The sequence below is a fragment of the Netta rufina genome, assembly GCF_964035555.1.
Source record: "Netta rufina genome assembly, chromosome: 5".
NCBI classification, from domain to species: Eukaryota; Metazoa; Chordata; class Aves; order Anseriformes; family Anatidae; genus Netta; species Netta rufina.
Genome location: NC_140128.1, coordinates 2289307 through 2312610, shown reverse-complemented (window position 1 = coordinate 2312610; position 23304 = coordinate 2289307). Strand labels below are relative to the sequence as shown.

General features: G+C 38.9%; 1 protein-coding gene across 2 annotated transcripts in view; it reads right to left on the bottom strand.

The window, feature by feature from the left end:
- Window positions 1-23304, bottom strand: part of SBF2 (SET binding factor 2) — a 251265-nt gene that overhangs the window by 203070 nt on the left and 24891 nt on the right. For both annotated transcript variants that reach the window (XM_084288403.1, XM_084288404.1), the window contains exon 2: window positions 490-578. In XM_084288403.1, the coding sequence (XP_084144529.1) occupies window positions 490-578 (89 nt within the window). The remainder of the gene's footprint in view (window positions 1-489; window positions 579-23304) is intronic.

The following is a 23304-nucleotide window of genomic DNA, read 5'->3' as shown; positions in this document are numbered from 1 at the left end:
TAGATCACCATATGCCAGTCTTGTTCAGCACAGTTTTCCTTAGCACTCCTTATGCTATCTGTTCAGGACAGAGTACTGGGTAAAGACCAACCATTATAATGAAGCCAATTAATCATGATGTTATTTTTATTTATTTATTTTACAGTATACAATTACACATTTTTATTTATTTGAAAATCATTTGAAAAGTCATCTGCAATCTGAAGGATGCTTTTAAAAAATGTAGTCAATGATAAACTTATTGACGCAAACCAAACACAAATACACTGTAACTTTGCAGCAGACTTATTGTATTCTAGGAATACCAACTTACAAGTAAAGAACAGTAATAAATTATTATTCTAAAAGCCATTATCTATCCCCTTTACTCGCATAACTTGTCTCCATTTCCTGTCAAGATAAATAATATGTTATTGTGTGAAGGCAAACGCATCTTCTAACTACGTGTTAAAGAAGTTCTAAAAATTATGAAATGTAGTGCAAACTTACCAACTCTATTCCCTGTGGAAAAGGAGTATCTTCCCAGTCCTTCTGAGGAAATCTTTGTATTATTTTTCCCAAACCTTCTGCTGGGCCTGCTGAAAAATAAATTCAATTACTAAAAGATAAAGTTCAAATACAAACTGGTGAAATTTCAACTGCCATAAGTTTTAGAATATTTTCAGAATATACCAATACTAGCAGCCCAAGAAGCTAAACAGACTCCTCAAACGTGTCTTGAAGTCACACAATGAATATAATCCTAATATTCTCCAGTAGCAACATGAGGAGTTGCTATAGGAAATGAAGCTGCAAGCTACATCCAGCCTACAGCTGCCATGCATACTTACAGTGATAAATGATTTGGGGCTATTACAGGCTACAAACAGAAGTAAATTAAAATAAAAAATAATGGATGATCCATTATTAGAAAAATAAAAAAACAAAAATCAAACATTTGTCAAAATCACAGAATCACAGAATTTTCTAGGTTGGAAGAGACCTCAAGATCATCGAGTCCAACCTCTGACCTAACGCTAACAGTCCCCACTAAACCATTTCCCTAAGCTCTACATCCAAACGTCTTTTAAAGACCTCCAGGGATGGTGACTCCACCACTTCCCTGGGCAGCCTGTTCCAATGTCTAACAACCCTTTCGGTAAAGAAGTTCTTCCTAACATCCAACCTAAACCTCCCCTGGCTCAACTTAAGCCCATTCCCCCTCGTCCTGTCACCAGGCACGTGGGAGAACAGACCAACCCCCACCTCGCTACAGCCTCCCTTGAGGTACCCATAGAGAGCGATAAGGTCGCCCCTGAGCCTCCTCTTCTCCAGGCTGAACAAGCCCAGCTCCCTCAGCCGCTCCTCGTAGGACTTGTTCTCCAGGCCCCTCACCAGCTTCGTCGCCCTTCTCTGCACCCGCTCAAGCACCTCCATGTCCTTCTTGTAGCGAGGGGCCCAAAACTGAACACAGTACTCGAGGTGCGGCCTCACCAGAGCTGAGTACAGGGGGACGATCACCTCCCTAGCCCTGCTGGTCACACTGTTTCTGATACAAGCCAGGATGCTGTTGGCCTTCTTGGCCACCTGAGCACACTGCTGGCTCATATTCAGCTGACTATCCACCATCACTCCCAGGTCCTTCTCTGCCAGGCAGCTCTCCAACCACTCATCTCCCAGCCTATAGCTCTGCTTGGGGTTGTTGCACCCCAGGTGCAGGACCCGGCACTTGGCCTTGTTGAACTTCATGCAGTTGGCCTCAGCCCTTTGGTCCAGCCTGCAAACTTACTGAGGGTGCACTCGATCCCTTCATCCAGATAATTGATAAAGATATTAAAGAGGACTGGCCCCAGCACCGAGCCCTGGGGGACGCCACTAGTGACTGGCCTCCAACTGGACTTGACTCCATTTACCACGACTCTTTGGGCCCGGCTATCCAGCCAGTTTCTAACCCAACGAAGCGTGCGCCAGTCCAAGCCAAGAGCAGCCAGTTTCTTGAGGAGAATGCTGTGGGAGACGGTGTCAAAAGCCTTGCTGAAGTCAAGGTAGACCACATCCACAGCCTTTCCCTCGTCCACCCAGCGCGTCACTTTGTCATAGAAGGAGATCAGGTTCGTCAGGCATGACCTGCCTTTCATAAACCCATGCTGACTGGGCCTGATCGCCTGCTTCCCCTGCAAGTGCTCTTCCAAAGGTCGTCTTCCAAAAAGATAAGTTCATAGGTTAAAAGTTCAGACAGTTTACCTAGAACATTACAGTGCCCTGACATGAATCGGTTCATTTCCTAGGACATCAGCAATTTTCTGCACTAAAAAGAGTAGAGAAAAAATGCTTACTTCTACTACCTTTGCTCGTCCAATTCTCTTGTTTTCCTTCTTTTTTTAAGATACAGTGCAATAGATACAAAGCCCTTCAGATAAGCCACAGATGTTCAACTGTTGTGTTCTGTCATCCTGAATGGTGCAGGAACACATGCACAAACATGGATCTGTGTGTTCCTCATGCTGGAACTGTTGGAGAACATCTTGAAAAGAGCCATAACCTTTCTTACTGAAGTTTAGCTCTGGGATACAGCACAATGTAATGTAGCAAAGCAAAAGTAAACTTACGTTAACCAATATGCCTTGGTGGTTTTTAGCTGGGACAGTTAATTATCTTTGTAGAGGTTCACACAATGCTGTGGCTTGGATTTTTGATGAAAACAGTGGTGATAACACACCTTGATCAGTTGTTGCAGAGCAGAACTTGCACAGAGTCTACGTCATTTCAGCTGCTGGTGCTGCTCTGCCCGCAAGCAAGCTGAGGGTGCACAAGGAGCTGGGAGGGGACGCAGCCAGGACAGTTGACCCTGACTGGCCAAAGGGGTGTCCCACAACATGTGGTGTCATGCTCAGCAATATCAGCTGGGGGAAAGGAGGAGGAAGGGGGAGGCATGTAGAGTGGTGGTGTTTGTCTTCCCAAGAAACTGTTCTGTATGATGAGCGCTGCTCTCCTGGAAGCAGCTGAACAGCTGCCTGCCAATGGGAAGTAGCAAAGGATTCCTGGTTTTGCTTGGCTTGTGCACACAGCTCTTCCTTTACCTAGGAAACTCTTTACGGCAACCCAGTTAAGAGGAATCTTCAAAGAGTCACCAACATAAAGAAAGATCTGACTTAGAAATAACGTTTTGTGGAAGGACGCATGGATATATCAATGGCGGATTTTAAAGGGAAAATGTGGAAGCGAGTAGTTCTTCATCACAAGATACAACCATTGGAAGAAAGAAGTTTCCCATCAGATGTGAAGACAAGTAAAGAAAAAAAAAAAAAAAACACAAAGCACTTAATCCTTCCACAGAGATTTATGTCCTATGACAGAGATTTGCAGATCACAGAATCACAAAACGGCTCGGGTTGGAAGGGACCTTAAAGATCATCTGGTTCCAACCCCTCTGCCATGGGCAGGGGTGCCTCCCACCAGCCCAGGCTGCCCAAAGCCCCATCCAGCCTGGCCTTGAACACCTCCAGGGCTGGGGCATCCACAGCTTCTCTGGGCAGCCTGTGCCAGGGCCTCACCACCCTCTGAGTGAAGATTTTCCTCTGAATATCTAAACGGCCCCTCTTTTAGTTTAAAGACATTACCCCCTGTCCTACCGCTCCCTGATGAGTCCCTTTCCAGCTTTCTTGCAGGGCCCCTTAAGGTTGTGGAAGGTACCTAATAAGGATAAAAGGTACCTAAAATAGCATTTATCTTCAAGTGTGTTATATATTGCAAATATTTCTGAAGCTTGAATCTGCAGTTAAGCCTTCTGCTCTGCAGGAGGTCGGTGTGTGTGTTTAATATGGATTATCACTCTAAGTACTGTTCGGGAGGAATAGATTATGGGTATGCAAATACAAAACGAGCATCGCATTTACTCCAAGTGTTTAACCATGTGAGTAATGATAAAAAGGGCATCATCGGTGTCTTAGCTACACATCGGAAATAAGCGTGCCTGATCTGGATAAGGCAACAACTAATTTGCAGAAGGGAACGGCTGGGTAACAATTTCTGTAAACGTGTGCGCAGTAAGTACAAACCTAACAGAAGCATAACCTTTACGTGTCTCCTTTCCCTACTGCAGATGTCCAAATTAATTCATGTGTACCAGATCCAACTACAACTAGACCATCATCAAGCGCACCAACGGACTTAACTGCCTCTTCAGGCTCAGATTTAACTGAAAACGTCACGGCAGTGCCTAACGCAACTGAGACGGAACGGGCCTTGAAAAAGCTGAAATTTCAGGTGGTATGTGTAACCGAAACAATATTACCAACGGAGGAGACTACTACCAACACGCCAGGGGAATACTCACTTGACTCTCCCAACTACACTTCCCGTGCTGCCTTTAAGAACGATGGCGTTGTCTTTGGAGGTAAAGGCTATGGATGGTAGCTCTTCAGTTAGGAGAGCTGGTTAGTTATGTAGATGTTAGCAGGAAAACTGTTTACTGCTGGTCTTGCTTGCTACTCCAGTGTACAGTTTTTTTTACAGATCTCTGTTAAGGAAAAATCCAAAAATAGAACGGGAAGAAGGCACGCTTACATACATCATTTTGCCCTTTCAGTAATGCCTATGCCTTCAGCATGCATTTAGATGCATCCATCCCCTGGTGTCCTAGATTTTGTATGACATAAACTTTCCCTCTGAACTGAGGCACTCTGCATTAGGTGGGCTTCAAAAGTGCCTATGTTGACATTGTGACAAACAGCAGTTCCCCACTCTGTACATTGTACAATTCACTTGGTTAAAATAGAGAAGGAAGTAACTCGGTAACCTCTGTCCCTCTCTCCGCTGCTTTCACTGGTTAAGTAACAGCCTTTGCCCATTTTATCTAAGTAAAATAATAAAATAAGGTGATTAAGGTTTTCCAATGAAAGAGTAAGTGCTAGATCCCTACCGCATTCCCTCCACTCTGTATCTACAATTTCCAAAGGCTCCTTTCAAGGTCCCTTCATTAGTTCTTAGCCCTAGGAGGACATTCCTTTAATACCAAGTGAAAGTCCTGTTAACTAGCCCTAATTAATTAAACGTGTTACCCCATTAAACACACACACTGCCTGTGGACTTGCAGCTCAGCCTCCTCAGTTAGTGCCTCCAGCAACTTCACAGATCCCCAAAGTTTTTTCCTGTTCATTCCACTCTGTTTACTGAGAGCAGCAGGAAGAACTGGTAGACATTAATACAGGCACCTTGGATTTAAATTGGAAAAACAGGTCATCTTCATATTAATGGATTCAGATAGTCACAGTCAGCAGAATGGAAAGGTTTCTGTCTTTTGGTATCCTCTCAAACAATGTCCGAGCTGCCCCAAACCCAGTGGAAATGCCATAACCAACACTGCTCACTATATGCAAAATGATCACATGGAATTTTTATTATTATTATTTTTCAAGACTGCTTAAGCTCAGATGCACTAGCCACATCCCTCAAACTATTTAATATAGCATACACATGCATGAGCACAGCATGAAAGATCACTGCATGTTAACAACATGTTCCAGGTATAACAGTAACTGCTTGCATTATTATTTATGTACGCAAAACATGCCTGGCAGTTACAAGTAATCAAAAGAAGCACTTTCAACAAAATCACCACCATTACTATTATCAAACACCCTACAAAAGCAAGACTTCCTATACTTTAACTGAAGTATTTTACAATGATTTTTCTTCAATTGTTAAGATATTTAAATGTAATATGGTGCACTAAAACTGTGATGATCTTATAGTAATTTTGAAAGCTGTGATTTCACACCTACAACAACGAACTATAATTTCATTTGCATGAAGATAAGTAGAAAAAAAATAATAATAAAAAGAACTCCAACAGTATCTTTACCTTGAGGATTACTAAAGTCAACCTATTACAAACCAATTCTGACCAAACAGCAAATTAGACTTGAATTTTTAGACATACATTTTTGTGCCTTTCTTATACATATTCATAGCTAATTTGTCCAAGACCAGAACAAAATTTTAGCCTGTAAGAATTCTGAATCAGCAGTGTATACCTTAAGGAATTAAAGAAAAAGCAACTTTTCTCTCCAGATAAACTCTTCTAATCTGCCCTCTTTCTCATTCCCTTCTTCCCATCTTTCTCTTTAAGCAATACAAACATGCAACACATTAAAATTCTGGCACAATTTGCTGGTTCCTGAACCCTAGTCCCCTAAACTCCCTTCTTGTATAAATCTTTCCCCATGAAAGGTCACATGCCATCTCTTGCTTGCCCTTGGAATTCCAGAAGCAAGCTGTTAATGCAACTTACATTCCAAATTAATGAGAACTGTGATAAACTCTGTCTTTTTACTTACAAACCCATGATAAAAATACATTTGAGTTGTACATTTGAGTTAATAATTACACAAGCAAAGCTCAGGGTATAAGAACTTTGTTGATCTGTAAAGAAAACTACAAAACACATCGTCTTCAGCCTGCACAGAAGAAACACTACAGATCATCAAGAACGAGGGGGCACTACACAAAGAAGAATTAAGCCACACAAAATACTTCAAAGCTACCATTATACATCCCAGATATAAAGTTACTAAATCATTTTGAGTACTCAGAGGCAAAGGTTTACATGTTGAAATTCAGAAACATACTGACAGTGAAAGATACACAGGTGCAAGTGGCAGAGTAAAGTGCTGCTTATCCTTCACAAAACAGTACTGAGTACTCCAGAAATCACTAAAATCCGCTGGGAAGTGAAATCTTTTGCATCAGTGCTCTTAAACAATTTGAAACAGCAGAGGGTAAACATTTTAAATCTAACAGAAGACACACAACAAGAATGCTAACAAGCAATTAATGGAATTGGAGCCCAGCACAGATAATAATGGTTGCTGTGACAACTCTTAATACCAAGCCGCACTACCTCGTTTCCACACACAACAACCTTTGCTTCTCCTCAACACTTATCAGCCATACCTACAAGCAGCCATCTACCCGAATTCCCCCACAGATCACAAGAACCCGCTGGTAACGTGACCTTCAGCAAGATCAGATAGCTGAATGTGAACAGGATTAAAAAAAAAAAAAAAAAAAAAAAAAAAAAAAAAAGAGGAAAACTCAATTTTACCAATTAGAAAGATCGGTAGACCATTTTTACCTAACGCTTGTATAGTTTGCAGGCTGGTTCCCCTACTGAAATTAGTGTTTACAAACATGCATGGATTACGTCAAACAACAATAGCTCAGATTAGGAGGATATCCTTTACGAAATAAACACTCAACATAGCAATTGTTTTAAGACATACCACTGACACCTAAGCACAACTGAAATCAACCTTCAGTTCATAAACTGAAGGGGCAGTTTAGGGGCAGTTCCTAAACCCCAATACAAATTGCGAGCATGGCCCCTTTATGGGTCCCCTTGGGCTCCCTTTAGCAGGTCTGCATTCTTCACTCTTTCTTCACAAAGAACCCACCCAAAATAACTGCCTTCCAGTTTTCCCCCCTTGATATCTTCCTGTTCTAGGGCTGCGGCAGGGAGCAGGGTGGCAGAGGAATAAAATAGTCTAGGTGGCAGCAGAATCAAATTTGTATCAACACATGCTCCCAGGATTTCTTGTTTTGCACAGTTTTCGGTGACATTTTCTTTAAGAAACTGCTTCTTAAGGAACAACACTTAGATCGGAGCTTACTGGAAGCTGGACTAAGGAAGAACCAAAGAATTCAACTCTTTGGCACTATCTATGGCCTCTGGGCAGTGCTGTAGTGGTTTCTGGTGTGTTTAAGATGGTCTTTTCAGTCCTGCCACCCCTGATAACAGAAGGACTCCTGTTATTTGGCTTGTAACTCTCCAGTTATGCTACAGAAGTCTTGATGCCAAGAAAAAAATATCACAAAAGATATCTCTGTTTTAGAAGATTTTAACTCAGTCCCAAGATGGAAATCAGAGCTGGAACCAAGGTGAACAAGAACACTAAATACCTGGAAAGGAAAATACTTCTTTGATATGGCACAAAGTTCTAAAAATCTGCTCAAAGCCACTGTAACACATTACAAGTTATGTGCATCTTAAAGTCTGAAGTAGAGTAGATATTAAAATTTACCTAAAGAGAATTTAATTAGTGTATTCTACAGAGGAAACACTTTATTGTGGCCTAACAGCCATAAAAGGTTAAAAAAAAAAATGCCGGTGCTTTTAGCAAGGCAGACTTCCCACAGTGACCACAGATATTATTATTTGTGCAACTGGCAAAATTCATAGTCAGTTCATCTTAATGAAGTCAAAGAAATGCATTCAACAATCTTGGGAATCTGAACAACAGACATCCTGGATGCTTGCCATATTATCAAGGATATAAAAAATAACAGGATAAGATGATCTTTCGATACTTCTCTTTGTAAACAGGAAAATCGTGTTGAACTTCTCAGAGAAAAAAATTAAGAAAAAAAAAGAAAGTTGTATTTTAATCCTCCCCAAATGTACTGACACAGTTAGTCAGAACTACCTGAGACACTTGGATTGTCCCATTTCCTGAATGTCTCAGTATTTGATTTTGGTACTTTTCTGTTCTGCAGAACCGATAACCCATCTTACACACAGGGAAAGGAAGCACAGAAAAAGTGGTCTGTGTCCCCAGAGGACGCACAACAAGTGGCCCCAATCTATACCACCAAATTGCAGGTCAGTGCCTTATTCACAGGATCATCCTTCCTGCTGTTGCAACAGATATTCTCCTGTGCAGGTCAACTGCTAATCAATTCATTCCTAGGTAAAAAAAAAAAAAATACAAATCATTTCTGTGCTTTGTAAATAAAGGAAGAGAAAAGGCCTCTATTCTACAGCTTATATTTTAATTAAAGCACAGAAGAAAAAAAATGGCAATCTACACTGTATCTCATTCCACTAAATCAACAGTTATTTCTGTGAAAAGAAGGATGTCAATTCCTACTCAGTAAGAAAACCTTTAAAGTAGGTTTGGGAAGTCTTGGAAAAATTAACCTTTAGGAATGAACTTCATCCAATGTAATGCAAAATGAAAATGGACAAATATTATACAAAGCAGAAGAGCAAGGAAGCGAAATCAGAGGAAAGTGAAACATGGTCAGAATGAAGAGGTAGAAGAGTGAATAAACAAATGTTATAATCATTATTGGTTCAATGCATATTTACCTACTCCAGCAATATCTAATACCACTCACTGGCTGACAGCACACAAAATGATTTGGCCAGCCATTACTCACTCCATCATTTTTTCTTTCTGAATAGCCACATACCAAACATCACCAAGTCAGAATTATACCTGAGAGTTTTTTAGCCATGTAAAGTGCTATCTCATTTTGAACGCTGTGTTTTAGACCAAAAGCTTATCAACTAGTGGCCATGACCTCACTGACATTTTTCAATTGTTAATTATGTAAAAAAAATACTTCCTTTTGCTGCTGTGGCAACTACTGTTTTTAAAAGCCTATGTAGCAACTTTGGCAATAATCTGAAGTGTTCTATAAAACTCTAGGATTAGAAACTCAAGAAAACACTACACTGTCTAGAGCCTATAGAGGTGTCAGTTACTATTGAAGAACCCTTCATTACCACCACCTTTCACTGGGATTCTCATTACCCCCAGATTTTATCTGAGTAAGTTACTGGTGCATTTACTACAGCTTGGCTCTAACACTTGCAAACCTCCTTTCCAAAAAGAACTCTGAGACACGCTACACTTCCAGACATACACCACATTTTTGCTGGGTGGACGATAACACAGCTTTATAAAAGTCTTGAAAGAAAATAACTGACAAGAGAAAGCAATGGTGAATGTTAAACTGCTTTCAAGCTACTCTCTCCCCAGTGGTTGGCATAATATTCAAGAAGCTAGAAAAAAGCTTGAGGGACTAGAAGGGAGAAAGTTTCCTGCTCACAGACAATTCCCCTTTTTGTTTGCAAACAACTGACTTCTGCCAGCTTTTGGATAGGAAAGGAAGACCAGAGTTAAAAATAAGCATTCTATATTGAACGAACATTCTTTTGAATACACCAAACTGAACAAGACTTCCCCAGCTGTCTTGGAAAAATCTGTTCTATTTATTTTCAAGGAAGGTATAAAAATTAAGATGACAAAACTGCCCTCTGCTTTGTACTTAGAATCCAGGTCTTAGAGCTTCTCTGAGAGCTCAAGAAAAATAAAATAAAACAAAATAAAATAAAATAAAATTTAGGGAATTCCTGAATATGAAGATTCAGGTGCAAATGCAACAGTTATAAGATATTCTCTAAGTGAGAATATCTAACGTCTTTTGGCTATTTATTTCAAGTACAAGCACGCGTTAACGTGTTTCTTTTTTTCTTTTAGCAGAGTAGAAACAAAACTAAGGTGGGGGGCGGGAATGCTACATCTATTATTTTACCGAGTACAGGTTATTGCTCAGATATACAAAATAATAAAATAGAAACATCTGACAGCTAAGATAGAAAGTAGGAGCAGATCTTACTTTTGAAAGTGTTTAATCATGCCTGGTAATAGGCAGAGAAAGTCATAATTATATGCATTGTATGCATAATTATATGGATGATATCACACAGATAATAATCCTAAACAAAATTCAGACTCAGTATGCTGAATACGGATATATGCCATTAATGTCTAAAATGTCAGAAAAACAGCTTACTCTTTTGGTTTTGGCTTGGGCCCATGTTTGGGTTTTGTTTGTTCAGCTTTATTTGTACCTGTGTGAACTTTGAAAAATAAGGTTGCAATGCTGAGACAAAAGGAGATTCTTTCTGTGACATTCTGTGGAAATATGAGAGATCATGTGGCAGCAGCAAAAAGACACACTGTTCAATGTAATTCCAGTTTAAATGCCATCTAAAGTATCATAAAAAGTTTTTCACTTTGAAAGACCCACATATGTGGTTATGAAAATAAATTTTTTAATTGATCCTTTAGGACCTTCCAATATTTAGCCAAGTTACAGACAAGAACTCTAAGTGTCAAAGAAAATTTCTTAATATTCTATTATATTCTATTTCTTAATATTCTATTTTCATAAACATATGCTGAATAACAAATGAGAGAAGAAGGGAAAAAATCAAGTTAAACAAGGAAAAAGAAAAAAATCATGACAAAATGACAAAAAAAAATACTGAAAATCTAGATGAGGAGAGCAAGAAGGAAGACCAGGTATCAGCACTGTGAGCATCAAGATATTGAAGGCTGAATTCCCAAACGGCTTGATCCCAGTTGTTAGAATCTCATTTTAATAAGGTCAGAGCACAGATAATTTTTTTAATATATCTTTAACACCTGTTCCACATGCTGTCTGATGAGCAATATCATTTTTATTATCCTGTAAGTTTTTTCTAATACAGAATACATCTACAGTTCTATGGGGCTACCTAAATACACACACACACACAAAAAAAAGTTTCCACAAAACTTATCAGAACTCAGTACCTTCAACCTCTTCCAAACTGCTAGCTCTCTGGCTTACACAGGACATCTTCACTGCTCCTCAGTTGGTTTCCTGAATAAACGAGGCTTATGCAATGCATCTTGTGTTAGCCTGTAGCTTCTCTCTACTCCCTTCAGCTGCTAGCTATAAGCATAATTAAAAGTAGGAATACAAAACCAACCTGATAATATAACAATAACATAGTTACTATCAAACTCAACGCATCATTCAGAATATTTGCCTTTTGTATTGCTTATTCTGAGATACAAACAAGGAAAATTTTCTTTTACAGAAACTGTGTCTTGAGATCAGGAAATGCTTCCAGAACTGATGCGCACACTACCAGAATAGTATTGTATTATATCTAGCCTATTTGACAGAACAACATCAGCAGTAGCTGAACACACATGTTGGAATAAGCAAATACACAGGTCTTCGTTTGAAAAGATCTGTGAAGTTTTGGACAAAGACATTTTTAAGGCAAAAATTTCCCTCGAAGCACACATTTATATCCAATGGTCTGAAAAAGTGGTTTTGTTTGAGGGAAGGAGTCACAGAGCTTAAATTCTGTCAAAAGAAAAGAGCTTTGAAGCTAACTCTCATAAAAATGGTGATTCAAGAGAACATTCCAAAACAAAAGGCAAAAATGTCACACCTATTGCATCTATAGAGTCAAAATAATACAAAGCAAATGGGTTTCTCAGAATGTATATAAGATATTTTCCCTATTGGAGAGGTTCGCAAATAACCACTAAGAGGGGAAAAAAAAAAAAACACAAAACATTTGCTCCAAAAATTACAGTGGTTTGTGTAACAACATTTAAGACCTCCTGTCAAGAGGGAATTCACGCAAACATTAAGAGTGCATGAAGAATCTTATCTCTACCTCAGTCTATCTTTGAAAAAAAGATAAAATTAGAGTACCAGGGTGAATTATCACCTGAAAATGTTGCTGATGAGGAAAAATGTCGCAGTACAAGACCAAATGTGTCTTCTCAAGCTTTGACTTGTTTTAAAGGCACCAGCGAGTCGGATATATCTAATTAGCAGGGAATGCAATGTTGCAAAAGAGTAAGCAAAACACTTCCCAGAGCTGGCTGATAACTTTAGTTCAGTATGAGGCTCACCAACATACAGACTCATGATAAGCAAGCAGGGTACATTTTTTGAGAGACAGAAAGAAGACTGAGCACAGATTTTCTATGCTTTGAGGCAGAACAAACACAGCAGTAGAACACAGTTCTAGATGCCTTGACTTCACATAACTGAAGTTTTGACTCTGTTAGCAAAAGATTTATCTTCACTACAAATCAGCATTTTTTTCTTAGAAACTGAATGTATTCTGCCTTTCCCTAGATCCTCATCTATCTTTTGAAGTAAACCAACCTATGTAAAGCATATGGGTGGAGTAGGAAAAGAAACATACAGTTACAAGTTCAATTGGCTTAGTATTCCTGACCTCTATGAAAAAAAAAAAAAAAAAAGAGATAAATGGCTATAGCAATGAAAGTTATTTCTGTGATTTATTTTAAAATAGTTTGGCAGCCAAACGTTTTGCAGCTACCTGTGAAGTATAAAGAGCTAATAACAAGAAAAGTGGTTGTTTTCCTTTTAAAACCAACAGAATATACAAATCAATGTTATACATGTAAAGCTACACCTTTTGTCACTATTTAGATCTCAGTATATTTTACAGAAACTATCTGAAAAATTTACTGAAATATCCAAATATGCTGGCTCTTTTTTCCAAAAGAAGTGATATTAAAGTCCTTCAAGATGAACATGTTAATGAGATAGTTCTGCATAGTCTAGTTTCTAACATCCTTATCAGTTTGATGCTAACATCAAAAGTAGCTGAGCAATAAATTGAGTTTATTACAAGAACAGAAATAGCTGAAGATGCTCTTCTAATTTTTCTACCAGGTAGAAAGGTGTTATTTGAGTTACCCATCACCACCACTCTTTTTGGTTAACACAACACACATAGCACATACAGATCACAGATGAAAACTCTATTAGCCTCCTTTCCATAGGAATAATATTATGAAGCACATAAAAGAAACACAAGAGAGCACTTCTTTAAATACATAAAGAAAGCAAAAATGTGAAGTTCAGATTTTTTACGAAATGCTCAAGATATGCATAAATAAAGAGGAACAAGTTCACATCCTTCAACTCTTCTTTCCCCAAAATATCCCCAAATTTTAAAGATATTAACGGGCAGGAACTTGTTAGTCAACTTGCACCAATACACGCAGACCTGGATCCAATAGTGGCTACTGCATTTTTATCAGAAAATCCTGTCAGCTTCAGATTTGAAGGGCTTGTGGTGTTAGTTTGTTTTGTTTTTTAATTTTGGTACCACTTTCTCAAGAACTACTACCTCATAAAGGAATAGTATTTGTATCGTCTCCTATAGTTTCAGCATCTTGCATTGACAGCTATTATGCTGACAGATCTGCTTCATTAACATGATATAAAATACCCTGCACCGACTGCTGATGCAGCCCTGAAGCTCCCAGCACAAAATGGGGTATATACCAGCGGTGGGAAGTAGGAAGATGTGTACAAGGCTACATTGTACTAAATAAAATCATTGTTTGGACCATTAGATTTAAGGAGAAGCCATTTAATTTTCAAACATTTTGCCTGATACTTCACCTTCGGTCCAACAGCTGTGCTCAAAAGATACTGTCATTGTTGCGGATGTCAGAACACAAGCTTAGTATTTCAACTTAAAGCACTTTTTATCCTAACACCTCAAAATCTCTAATAAAGGACACTACGTTTGGTTACCATGCTGACAGCCTATCAAAACAGAGATACCCTATAGTATATGCAGAGAAAGATTAATTGCTCAAAGCCACGAGTAAGTGATAAAGTTTTATTTAAAACATCCGTACAGCTACTTTATGTCTCGGCAAAATGTCTCCACCAAGGGGTTTCAGTTCTTGGGTCGCCATGCATCTGAATGCTTAAAAATGTCATTTGATTTTTATTAAGCAGTACTATTGCCACAAAAAATAATTCTTACCACATTCTGTTCTCAGCTGTAGCCTAATAATAGACATTCTTTGAACTTCAGTAAATAATTGTCTTTAATTGTGGTATTCTTATGTAGTCTGCATATAGAATACTTTCTTAATGTAACAGCAAGAAGAATTCTGCAGCATAAAAGGCACTAGGCAGTGATTCTCCAAGAGTGTTTTTAGTATTACAGTAGTTCTGAAGAAAACAGCAGCTAACATTCTTATACAGACTTCTGAAGCCCTGCCAGGATGTAAATTGAATGACCTGACATGAATTCTAACTCACAAAAAGCCTAGTAATTCAGTTACTTGAGATGGAAAAAGGCACATTACTGGAACTAAAACATACTATCACACTCCACACATACAAACAGGAAACAACAGAGAAGGAATATTGCCACGGGAAGTTTACTTACCAGGAACCAGAGCTGAAGCTACAAGGTGCTCACGCAGCACAAAACATCCTATTACTTGAGGCTGGAGAACACTTTATTGCAGAGAGAGGAATGCTTTCACCCGGAATATCTTGTCTTGAGAAATAAGATTCATACAAGGCTATGCGTGGCCTTTCATTTCCTCTACCTCTTTCACTGAAAACCACAAAAAATAAAAGAGCCACCTAACAGAGACAGGTGCGGCAATGGTTAACAGGGGACCCATGTGTAATATCAGGGGAAAGTCTGAAGGAAAGAATACTGAAGAAAAGCTATAAACAAACCCCACAAAAAATACAGATGGGCGGACATTAACACAAAATAAGACCTAAGAGAGTTAGATGAGCTTCTTGCTCAAGCTGGTATTTCAACATAGCCCATATGCCCCTTCAAAAAGTGGCTATAACTTCAAAGCCACCCACCTAGCATGATAAATGCACTCAGTAGATGCTTTTCTTCAATTTACAAGGACAGAATTTTCTGCAATTTACAAGGACAGTCTTCTCTTGACAGAAGACAGCCTGGAAGGCATAGCACTTTAATAGCATGATGTATGGCAGCTAGCAAGGGAATAACAATTTCAGAGACGTCACCAAGAATTGCAGAATGTCCAAATATCAAAATCACCTATATATAAACAAGTGGATACAGCGACACGCCTTGTCTTTACCTTGGGCTAGAAAGATCTTTTGTTTAAAACAATGGAACCTGAAAAACATAAGCATGGCTAGACACTCGGATGTAATCAAGAGCGTATCCAAGAAAGTCTGGATACAAACACATTTGGAAGCAGAAGAGCTTCCAGTTGTTGTAGAAAGGAAAGCTGGATGATATCACTGATCATCACAGTTCATCATTGGATTATTACGTCTGCTGCTCATGGTTTAGAAGCAACACAACCCAAATTTGTATATCAGAGTTTGAAGCCCTATGTGGGTGAGCTATTGACTGATGATCTTCCATGCACCTATTCTTCCTCCTCCCCCTAACAACTGGAGTACTGAAATCTGTTCATCTAGTAGCAGAAGGTGAGGTTACCCATCACAGCCGAGCTTTCCCTCGCTTCAAAGAGCCCGAGCCATAGTACATGGAAGTAAAACTTCTTCTCTAACCAAGACTACAGTTGTTGCACAACAGAGCAGTGAAACTGAGCTTCCCATCTCTAATGAAACACATCTGATGTCACTGGTTTGGAGGATTTGGAGAAGTACAAGTGATGAACAGTACTATCACAGCAAATATAAGAAATGTTGGCCCACTTGCCAAGGGAACACTTGCCAGAAGAATTCAGAATCCACATACTTGAAGTCATCCAAGGTAACATTTGGTGCAATGAGTCACATGAGATAAATAGGTCATCTGTCATAAAAAGAAAATGTCCTGATTTACCACAGTGGCCAGCTGAGTAGGCAATTGCAGAACCAAACTTAAAGACCGGAACCTGTTTCTCAGGAAGATCTCTCCTCACCAAGGATTCAAGAATAACTCCAATTACTACACAACTTGTAGCAACACCGTGTTCAGCTTTTGCACATACTCATTTTTACAGTCAACTCCACAGACCAATATCATCAAGGTTTCTCTTAATAACTCCTGAAGAAATGTCCTGGAGACAACTTGGAGTAAGAATTAATCCTGTCTGGTTTCAGCGGGCAGGAAGTCAAAGAAGAACAGCTTGTTCACTTCAGAAGAGCTGTGTGAAATAATCTGACGGCCCAAATGCACTGAGGCAAAGGAATAAATGCTTTTGCTGAAATCAGATGCGTGCTTAAGATACTCGGTTCTGAACCTGGAACTTCTATATCAAGTGCCAATCCATACGAAAAAGGATTAAAACTTTTCCTAAAAACCCCTTGGGCACCATTTACCCCAAATTCTCTATTTACCCTGTGAACAATGAAACAACAGAATTTGGAGGCTTTCAGGGACGGGGTGTACTGGGTCTGGTGGGGATAGAGTTAATTTCCTTCACAGCAGCTCACATAGTGCTATGTTTTAGAGTTGTGACTAAAACTGTGTTGATACCCACCAATGTTTTAGCTATTGCTGCAGTGTGTCAAGGCCTCCTGTGTTTCTCCTCTGCCCCCAAAGTGAATAAGGCTATGGGTGGATAAGAGGTTGGGAGGCAACACAGCTGGGACAGCTGACCCAATTGACCAAATAAATATTCCAGTACCATACAAAACATCACACTCAGCAATAAAACTGGGGGAGTTTTTACCAAGCAGACATTGTTCAGAGACAGGCTGCGCTTCAGTCTGCTGGTGAGAGGTGGTGACTGATTACTTTTGCATCAGTTGTTTTTTTCCTTCACTTATTGAAATGTCTTTATCTTAAGCAACCATTTTCTCTCAGTTTTGCCCTTCTGATTCTCTCCTCCATCCTACTGGATGGAGTGGATAAGTGAGCAAGCAGCTGGGTAGGGGGGGCTCATCTGCTGGCCAGGGCAAACTTACCACATAGACAATTCAAAGAGGTTAATCAGATTTTCTTTACATGCAATGGCATCCAAGCTGCAGACAGATGATAAAACATGACCAAAAAGCATGGTTCCATTCCCACACTGAAGGGCATCCTCAATTCATTTCAGCAGGTTTCATCATCCTTTCCAAGAAGATAATAGTTCCAACAGAGACCACGTTCTGGGAAGGTTCTGAGGTACTACTTTCATGAAGGCGAGGAATTTTCTCTGGAAGAGATGAACCTGCTTAGAACAGAATAAGCCTATGGTATTTTTTCTGTGATAGCGTACTGTAACCAGCCCAGACTGACCAAATGCCTGCACTGTAGCCACAGATAAGAGCTCTTGTGGAGTCAAACCTAGAAACCAAAGATAAGGAAGATGACTGCTACTGCCACAACTCTGGCACCTTACCTTCATTTTCCTGGCACAAGTAGCCATGCTGTCCGAGGGCCAAGGTCTTAAAGACAGCACTACAAGCATGTCTTAGCTTTGTCTTCCTGGATTTTACAGAATGAGCTAGTGCTGAACAGGTTGATGAATTTATGATGTAGACAGAAAGGTAATATCCTCAAGATGGACTTTTTAGGACGGATACACCTGATCAGCTTGCTGACAAAAACTTGCCTGGCACCAAAGTTGTGCTAAATGGTCTGACTTTAAGTGACATCACGTTGTGGCAGACACAGGCCCTCAGATCCAGGGAGACATTCAGTGCCTTGTCAAAAAGACAATTTGCAATTTGAAAATAGTGGGTTTTTTGATTGTTTGTTTTTGATAAATAATGTTTGGTAGATCATCTCAACATTTCATGGTAAGTGGGATACAACATATGTGGAGTACAAGATGGAGACAGTTCTCGAGTTGCAAAAGAAGAAGTCGGGAAGCCAGAATATTCTTGGATAAAGAACAAATACAGAACTTTTTCTGCCACTTTGAAAAGAAAACAATTCACAGCTATGGAACACTCCATCTCCCCAAGGAAGAGACGTGCCAGATGCATTCCAGCTAACGCGTCCATGTGTTTTCTCATTCTCCACGCACAGAGCATGAATGTTCCATCTACAGAACCAGCAAAAGGAAAATATTCCCCACTCTCAAACGTTCAACTGTAAACAGTATGTTCACATTCACGTGGGCTACAAATTCAAATACAGAACTACAAATTCTGTAGTACTTCAAATGAAAAATGCATTACAGAAGAAATACTGTTAAGGGGCCCAGGAAGCCTTCCTTCTGTTTGTAATACAATTCTGTAGAAAATCCTATCGACCACACTTCCATAAGGATATTTTAACCCTCTGGAATAGAGGACAAAAGGGTACAACCAGGGACAATTGTTCTGTACTGATGTTCTCTGTTCCCGTATGTTCTTATTTTTGAACCATACAAGAATTTCAGTAGTGGAACATAACCAGATGTATCAGAAAAAGTCTTTTAATTCTGGCACATTCAGGCAAAGTCTGCTTTAAATGACTAAACATGACTAAACCTTAAATATTTAATTTGGGAGAGCTGCCTACCTACCCATGACATGTTGCAGTCACTCAGAGAGAACACTAAAAAACAGCCTAGGAAAGAAACCAAAGCCAACAACACTCCACTCCTACCTCCCAAAAAAAAAATAAATGAAAATTGCATCCGAAGTTCCAAAAGGAAAAATCATGGAACAGGAGTACTACAATGGAAAGAGTATTGTAAAATTCTTCCAGAAATAAGTATCACCTGTATATAAAGAACACTGGTGTAGGATTAAAATCATCTGTGCATTAAGCTCTATGCTGTTAGTTCAAATGTGCTGGTGGAAAAAAAAAAAAGTGATATAAATGATTAATGGTTAGGAAAGCCGAGGACTTGCTTCACTTCTGCATATAATCCATGTGTACATATTTCAAAAGATTGTGCAAAATAAGGCCTATTAAAACTGTGCTACCTATCTACAAGCAAACATTCACATTTACATACAGAGCTACTGCACTGCAATCCCATCTACTGGCTAGGACTCTAGCATGCCTCCTATCTAATCTGTATACCATTTATGAGTGTCCAAATGGTATATCATCAGCAATAATTGGAATTCATTGGATTCTGCATATACCACAATCATAAGACTCAAATGAAAATGTTAAGAAAGTATTCAGAACCTTAACACAGCACCACATACGTTAAGTTTTATTCATCTGTTTTTATTCAGACAAGTACCACCAAACTGAACCTCCACTGTAAGCCTTAATTAGAAATGGCACCTTTTTGTTTTAAGATACAAAAAACAAAATTGGAGCAAATGATTATGGCTTAAGATTTCTTTGTTTCCTAGATTCCAGACCTGGAATGTTATCACTGAAGACCCCCAGGGGCTACAGGCACCACCTTCTTTAACACACAATCTCCAAAAGAAAATGCTCTGCTAGTAGTACCCAGCCTTGCCACTACATGCAAAGTGATATTAAAGTGCAAAAGCCCCACAAACTTTGCAATCCTGTGGGACCTGCATGTGTAATACAGTCTGAATGTCAACTTGCCAAATTGCTTCCACCTGTTCTTAAATGCATCCTTCCAGATCGCCACAGCTACAAAGAGGAAAGAATTTCTCTGCGTGCCGGAAGTGACGCATCAAAAAGACACCCCAAACTATTCCGAGATATCCTTCCTTATGCGTGTTGTCACCTTAATTAAGTACAGATTTTTTTTTTTTTTTTTTTTTTTTTAACTCCAGGGGTATCTGAAACCTACCAAATGTTCTGACAAAGATGCCTAGCATGTCATGCTGACTTGAAACAAGACATTCATTAGCTTTACTTTTATAAGACCAAAACTCTGTCTTTTGGGATGAGTTTTGACCCAAATTAGACCCGTGAAACGAGTGTCGATCAGTGCACACTGGACCCCAGGTAACTGCTCAATGCCTTTCGTAGAACACGCAGCCTTTCCAAATGCTGGCACTGAGCTCCCCATCACCTGCAGCGTGAGAGAAAAGGAACGTGCCTCAGCTCTGAGGAAGAATACGCTCTTGGGAGCCAGCTAAAGGCTGCTCAATCAAATATTTGCCAGGAGCAGCTGATAATATCATAAACGCACCTATAACGTTCCACAGATGAGAGATAAGAACTTAAATGGTATTTTAATTTTCATGATTGACATGCTGATTTCCACCAGAGACACATGCTTACTGAATTAGCTGCAGCCTTCTATATGAGCACCTGAGCACCAAAAGTAGCTGGATAACTAAATACATTTTGCAACACAGCTAGCTAGGACAAATACCTAAAAACGACAGAATAGATACTTGCCATTTCAAATTAATATATAGGAATTCTTTTACATAAGTAGATTTTTATAACAGAACTTGATGCCAGTTAAGCTTTATTTGTCAAACTGATAGATGATACTCGCTGAAGTAAACGTTACTTTTCCCACAGAGGTCTGCATTTTAAGTACTCTTTGTCCCGTACAATGTCATCCAAGTCCCAGTTGTTTTCATTGCATATTTATAGTCTCAATGAAATGCATTTTCAAATACTCTTTCTAAACTGTTTTTCTATTTGTTACCCAAAACAGGAGCTCTTAAAGATGCTGTTGTACCATTTAATGCAAAACCCAACGACTGTTTTTCTAGGACATGCTTCTAATCCCTTCCTTAGTGTCTCAAAGACTATCCTCAGACCAACTAATTCCTAGAGTAGGAATTGTCAGAGTATTTTGCATACCCTAATATACATCTTTGCACAGAATTTTCACTTTTCAAACTTTTCAATACTATTTTTCCTCATTTCAATTATATGTGCAATATTTTATTAAATGGGAAATTATGTCTTTTTCAACAACAACAAAAAAATCAACTCTAATTCTTGCCTGCGTCTGATGAAACATTGACTACAGTATCAGAATTACACCTGAAATGTTAACATACCTAGCATTTATTTTTCTTGTACCGCTAATACAGCTGCAGGTACATTTTCTACTACTTGTGACCAAAGAATGTGAAAAAGTATAACAGAAGTTCCTGACTCTGCAAGATTGGCCTACCACTTCAAATGTAAGAAACTATGCCACCATCAAAAGTAGCATGGCAATTTGATGTGTTTTTTATTTACCTTCAGGTTAATATATGTAGCACATTTGAAATCTTTCTCCCCACTCCATAACTAACCCTGAGCTGCTTCAGGAGGCAGGAGAACCCATACTAAGTGGTGAATGTGTTACAGAGGAGCATTAAGGTGCATGAAGCCCTCCACCCTACCTGTTCCTGAAGCCCGTTTTGTCCTGGCTCCTCCCTGGCAATCACTCACTCTTCCAAGAACAGAAGCCAGAAAGCACAGCAGGAGAGGGCAGCAGAGGCTGCTGAAAGCCATGGTATTGCCCAGCAAAAGTAAAGCCAAATATCACACCTGTTAACAAACAGCTGCTCTTCTCAGTGTATAGATGGTGGAAACAGCATGAAGGGTACAAACACGGACAGAAAGTACACAGCCTGGTTTCATATCATTTAGCTCACAGGTCTTCAGGAAAAGAATGCCTACACAGAAAGAAACTCATAGAACGGTGTAAAAACATGCATTGAATAAAAACTTATGCCTCAATATAACGCATGTATATTTGGCCTTTTCATTCACTAATCAATTATATATCATATATCATATCAAACATTTCCTGCTACTCTGATTTGCTTTTTCATGTTTTTCCCCTTCTAAAGAAGAAAAAACAGCAATCACAAAAAACTAGAACAAATCCAAACAAGTAACAAAGCCAATAAACACTGTGCAGTTCTCTTAACACTGACTGTGTTATTAGCGCTGATTTCCCACTGTTCCAGAAACAACTTCCTCTAGCCAACTAACCAGAGCACTATGAATCATATAAAATGAAGTAGGATAAATGAAAATCTCAACTTATTGTGAATTACCTGGATGTAAACTGCTGTGAACTAATATTTACCATATTTTTTTCTACCAAGAACCAAATATGTTTGTAAACAGCCACAGGTGCCAAACTACTCGGACATAATATTTAACAGTTACTTTGGGGGTTTATCAACTGGATCAACATTTTCCAAAAACTCTGCTTTCACAGAGATATCAAGTGTTGCTGTTAGTGCTACCTAAGACGCACTCATTGCTGTTATATGGCAGGAACATACTACTTCAAGACAAAATATTACAGTTTGAAGATCAGAAGCTGGCTATTTAAGATAACCTAGAATATATTTAAAAAAACAAAACATATCTGTAATTAAAATCCAACTCAGGTGAAAACTGATTGTACGATACGAAGCAAAATTTAGAAGCAATGCAAAATTTAACTCCTAAACACACACAATATACCTCCACAGTGTAAATGACTTCTAAGCGCTAACAGCGCATCTTTTCCTTAACATTACCTAGGAACTAATATCTACATTCTCAGCTAATTTTACATTAAATTTTTTCTTTTAATACCTTGAAATTACCTGTGCAGATGTTTGGAATTGTAAATAAAACACTTCTTATATCCAATCTTACTTGTACAAAATAGTGTGAGCTAGTAGGTGGTGCACTTTATGCATAGGGCAGATTCTTATAAAAAAAAAAAAAAAGGATTGGCAAATCATGCTAAAGGAATAGAAAAGAAAATGCAACTACTATCTAAGGCAGTAAGCTGGAATTCAAGCTGTCCTTTTAGAGGATGACATAGAATGAGACAGAGAGGGAGAAAGGAGTAGAGAGGAAGAACAGGATCAGTAAGTTAATGAAACCAAATGGAATATATGTAGGAATGTTGCATTTGTGATGCAAATTTGATATAATAATACACTCCTCAATCAGCTTCTTTCAAATGTGTTTTGTGATTCATTGTTAAAGAAATAATTCAAATGATTCATTAACAAAAGAATGAATGATCTAATATGGTTGTGAGTTAGACAACATACAATCTAGAAGAAGGCTGCCACAGGTTTAAAAGTAAACTTTACCTTAACAAGTGAAGCATTTTTTTCCATTTT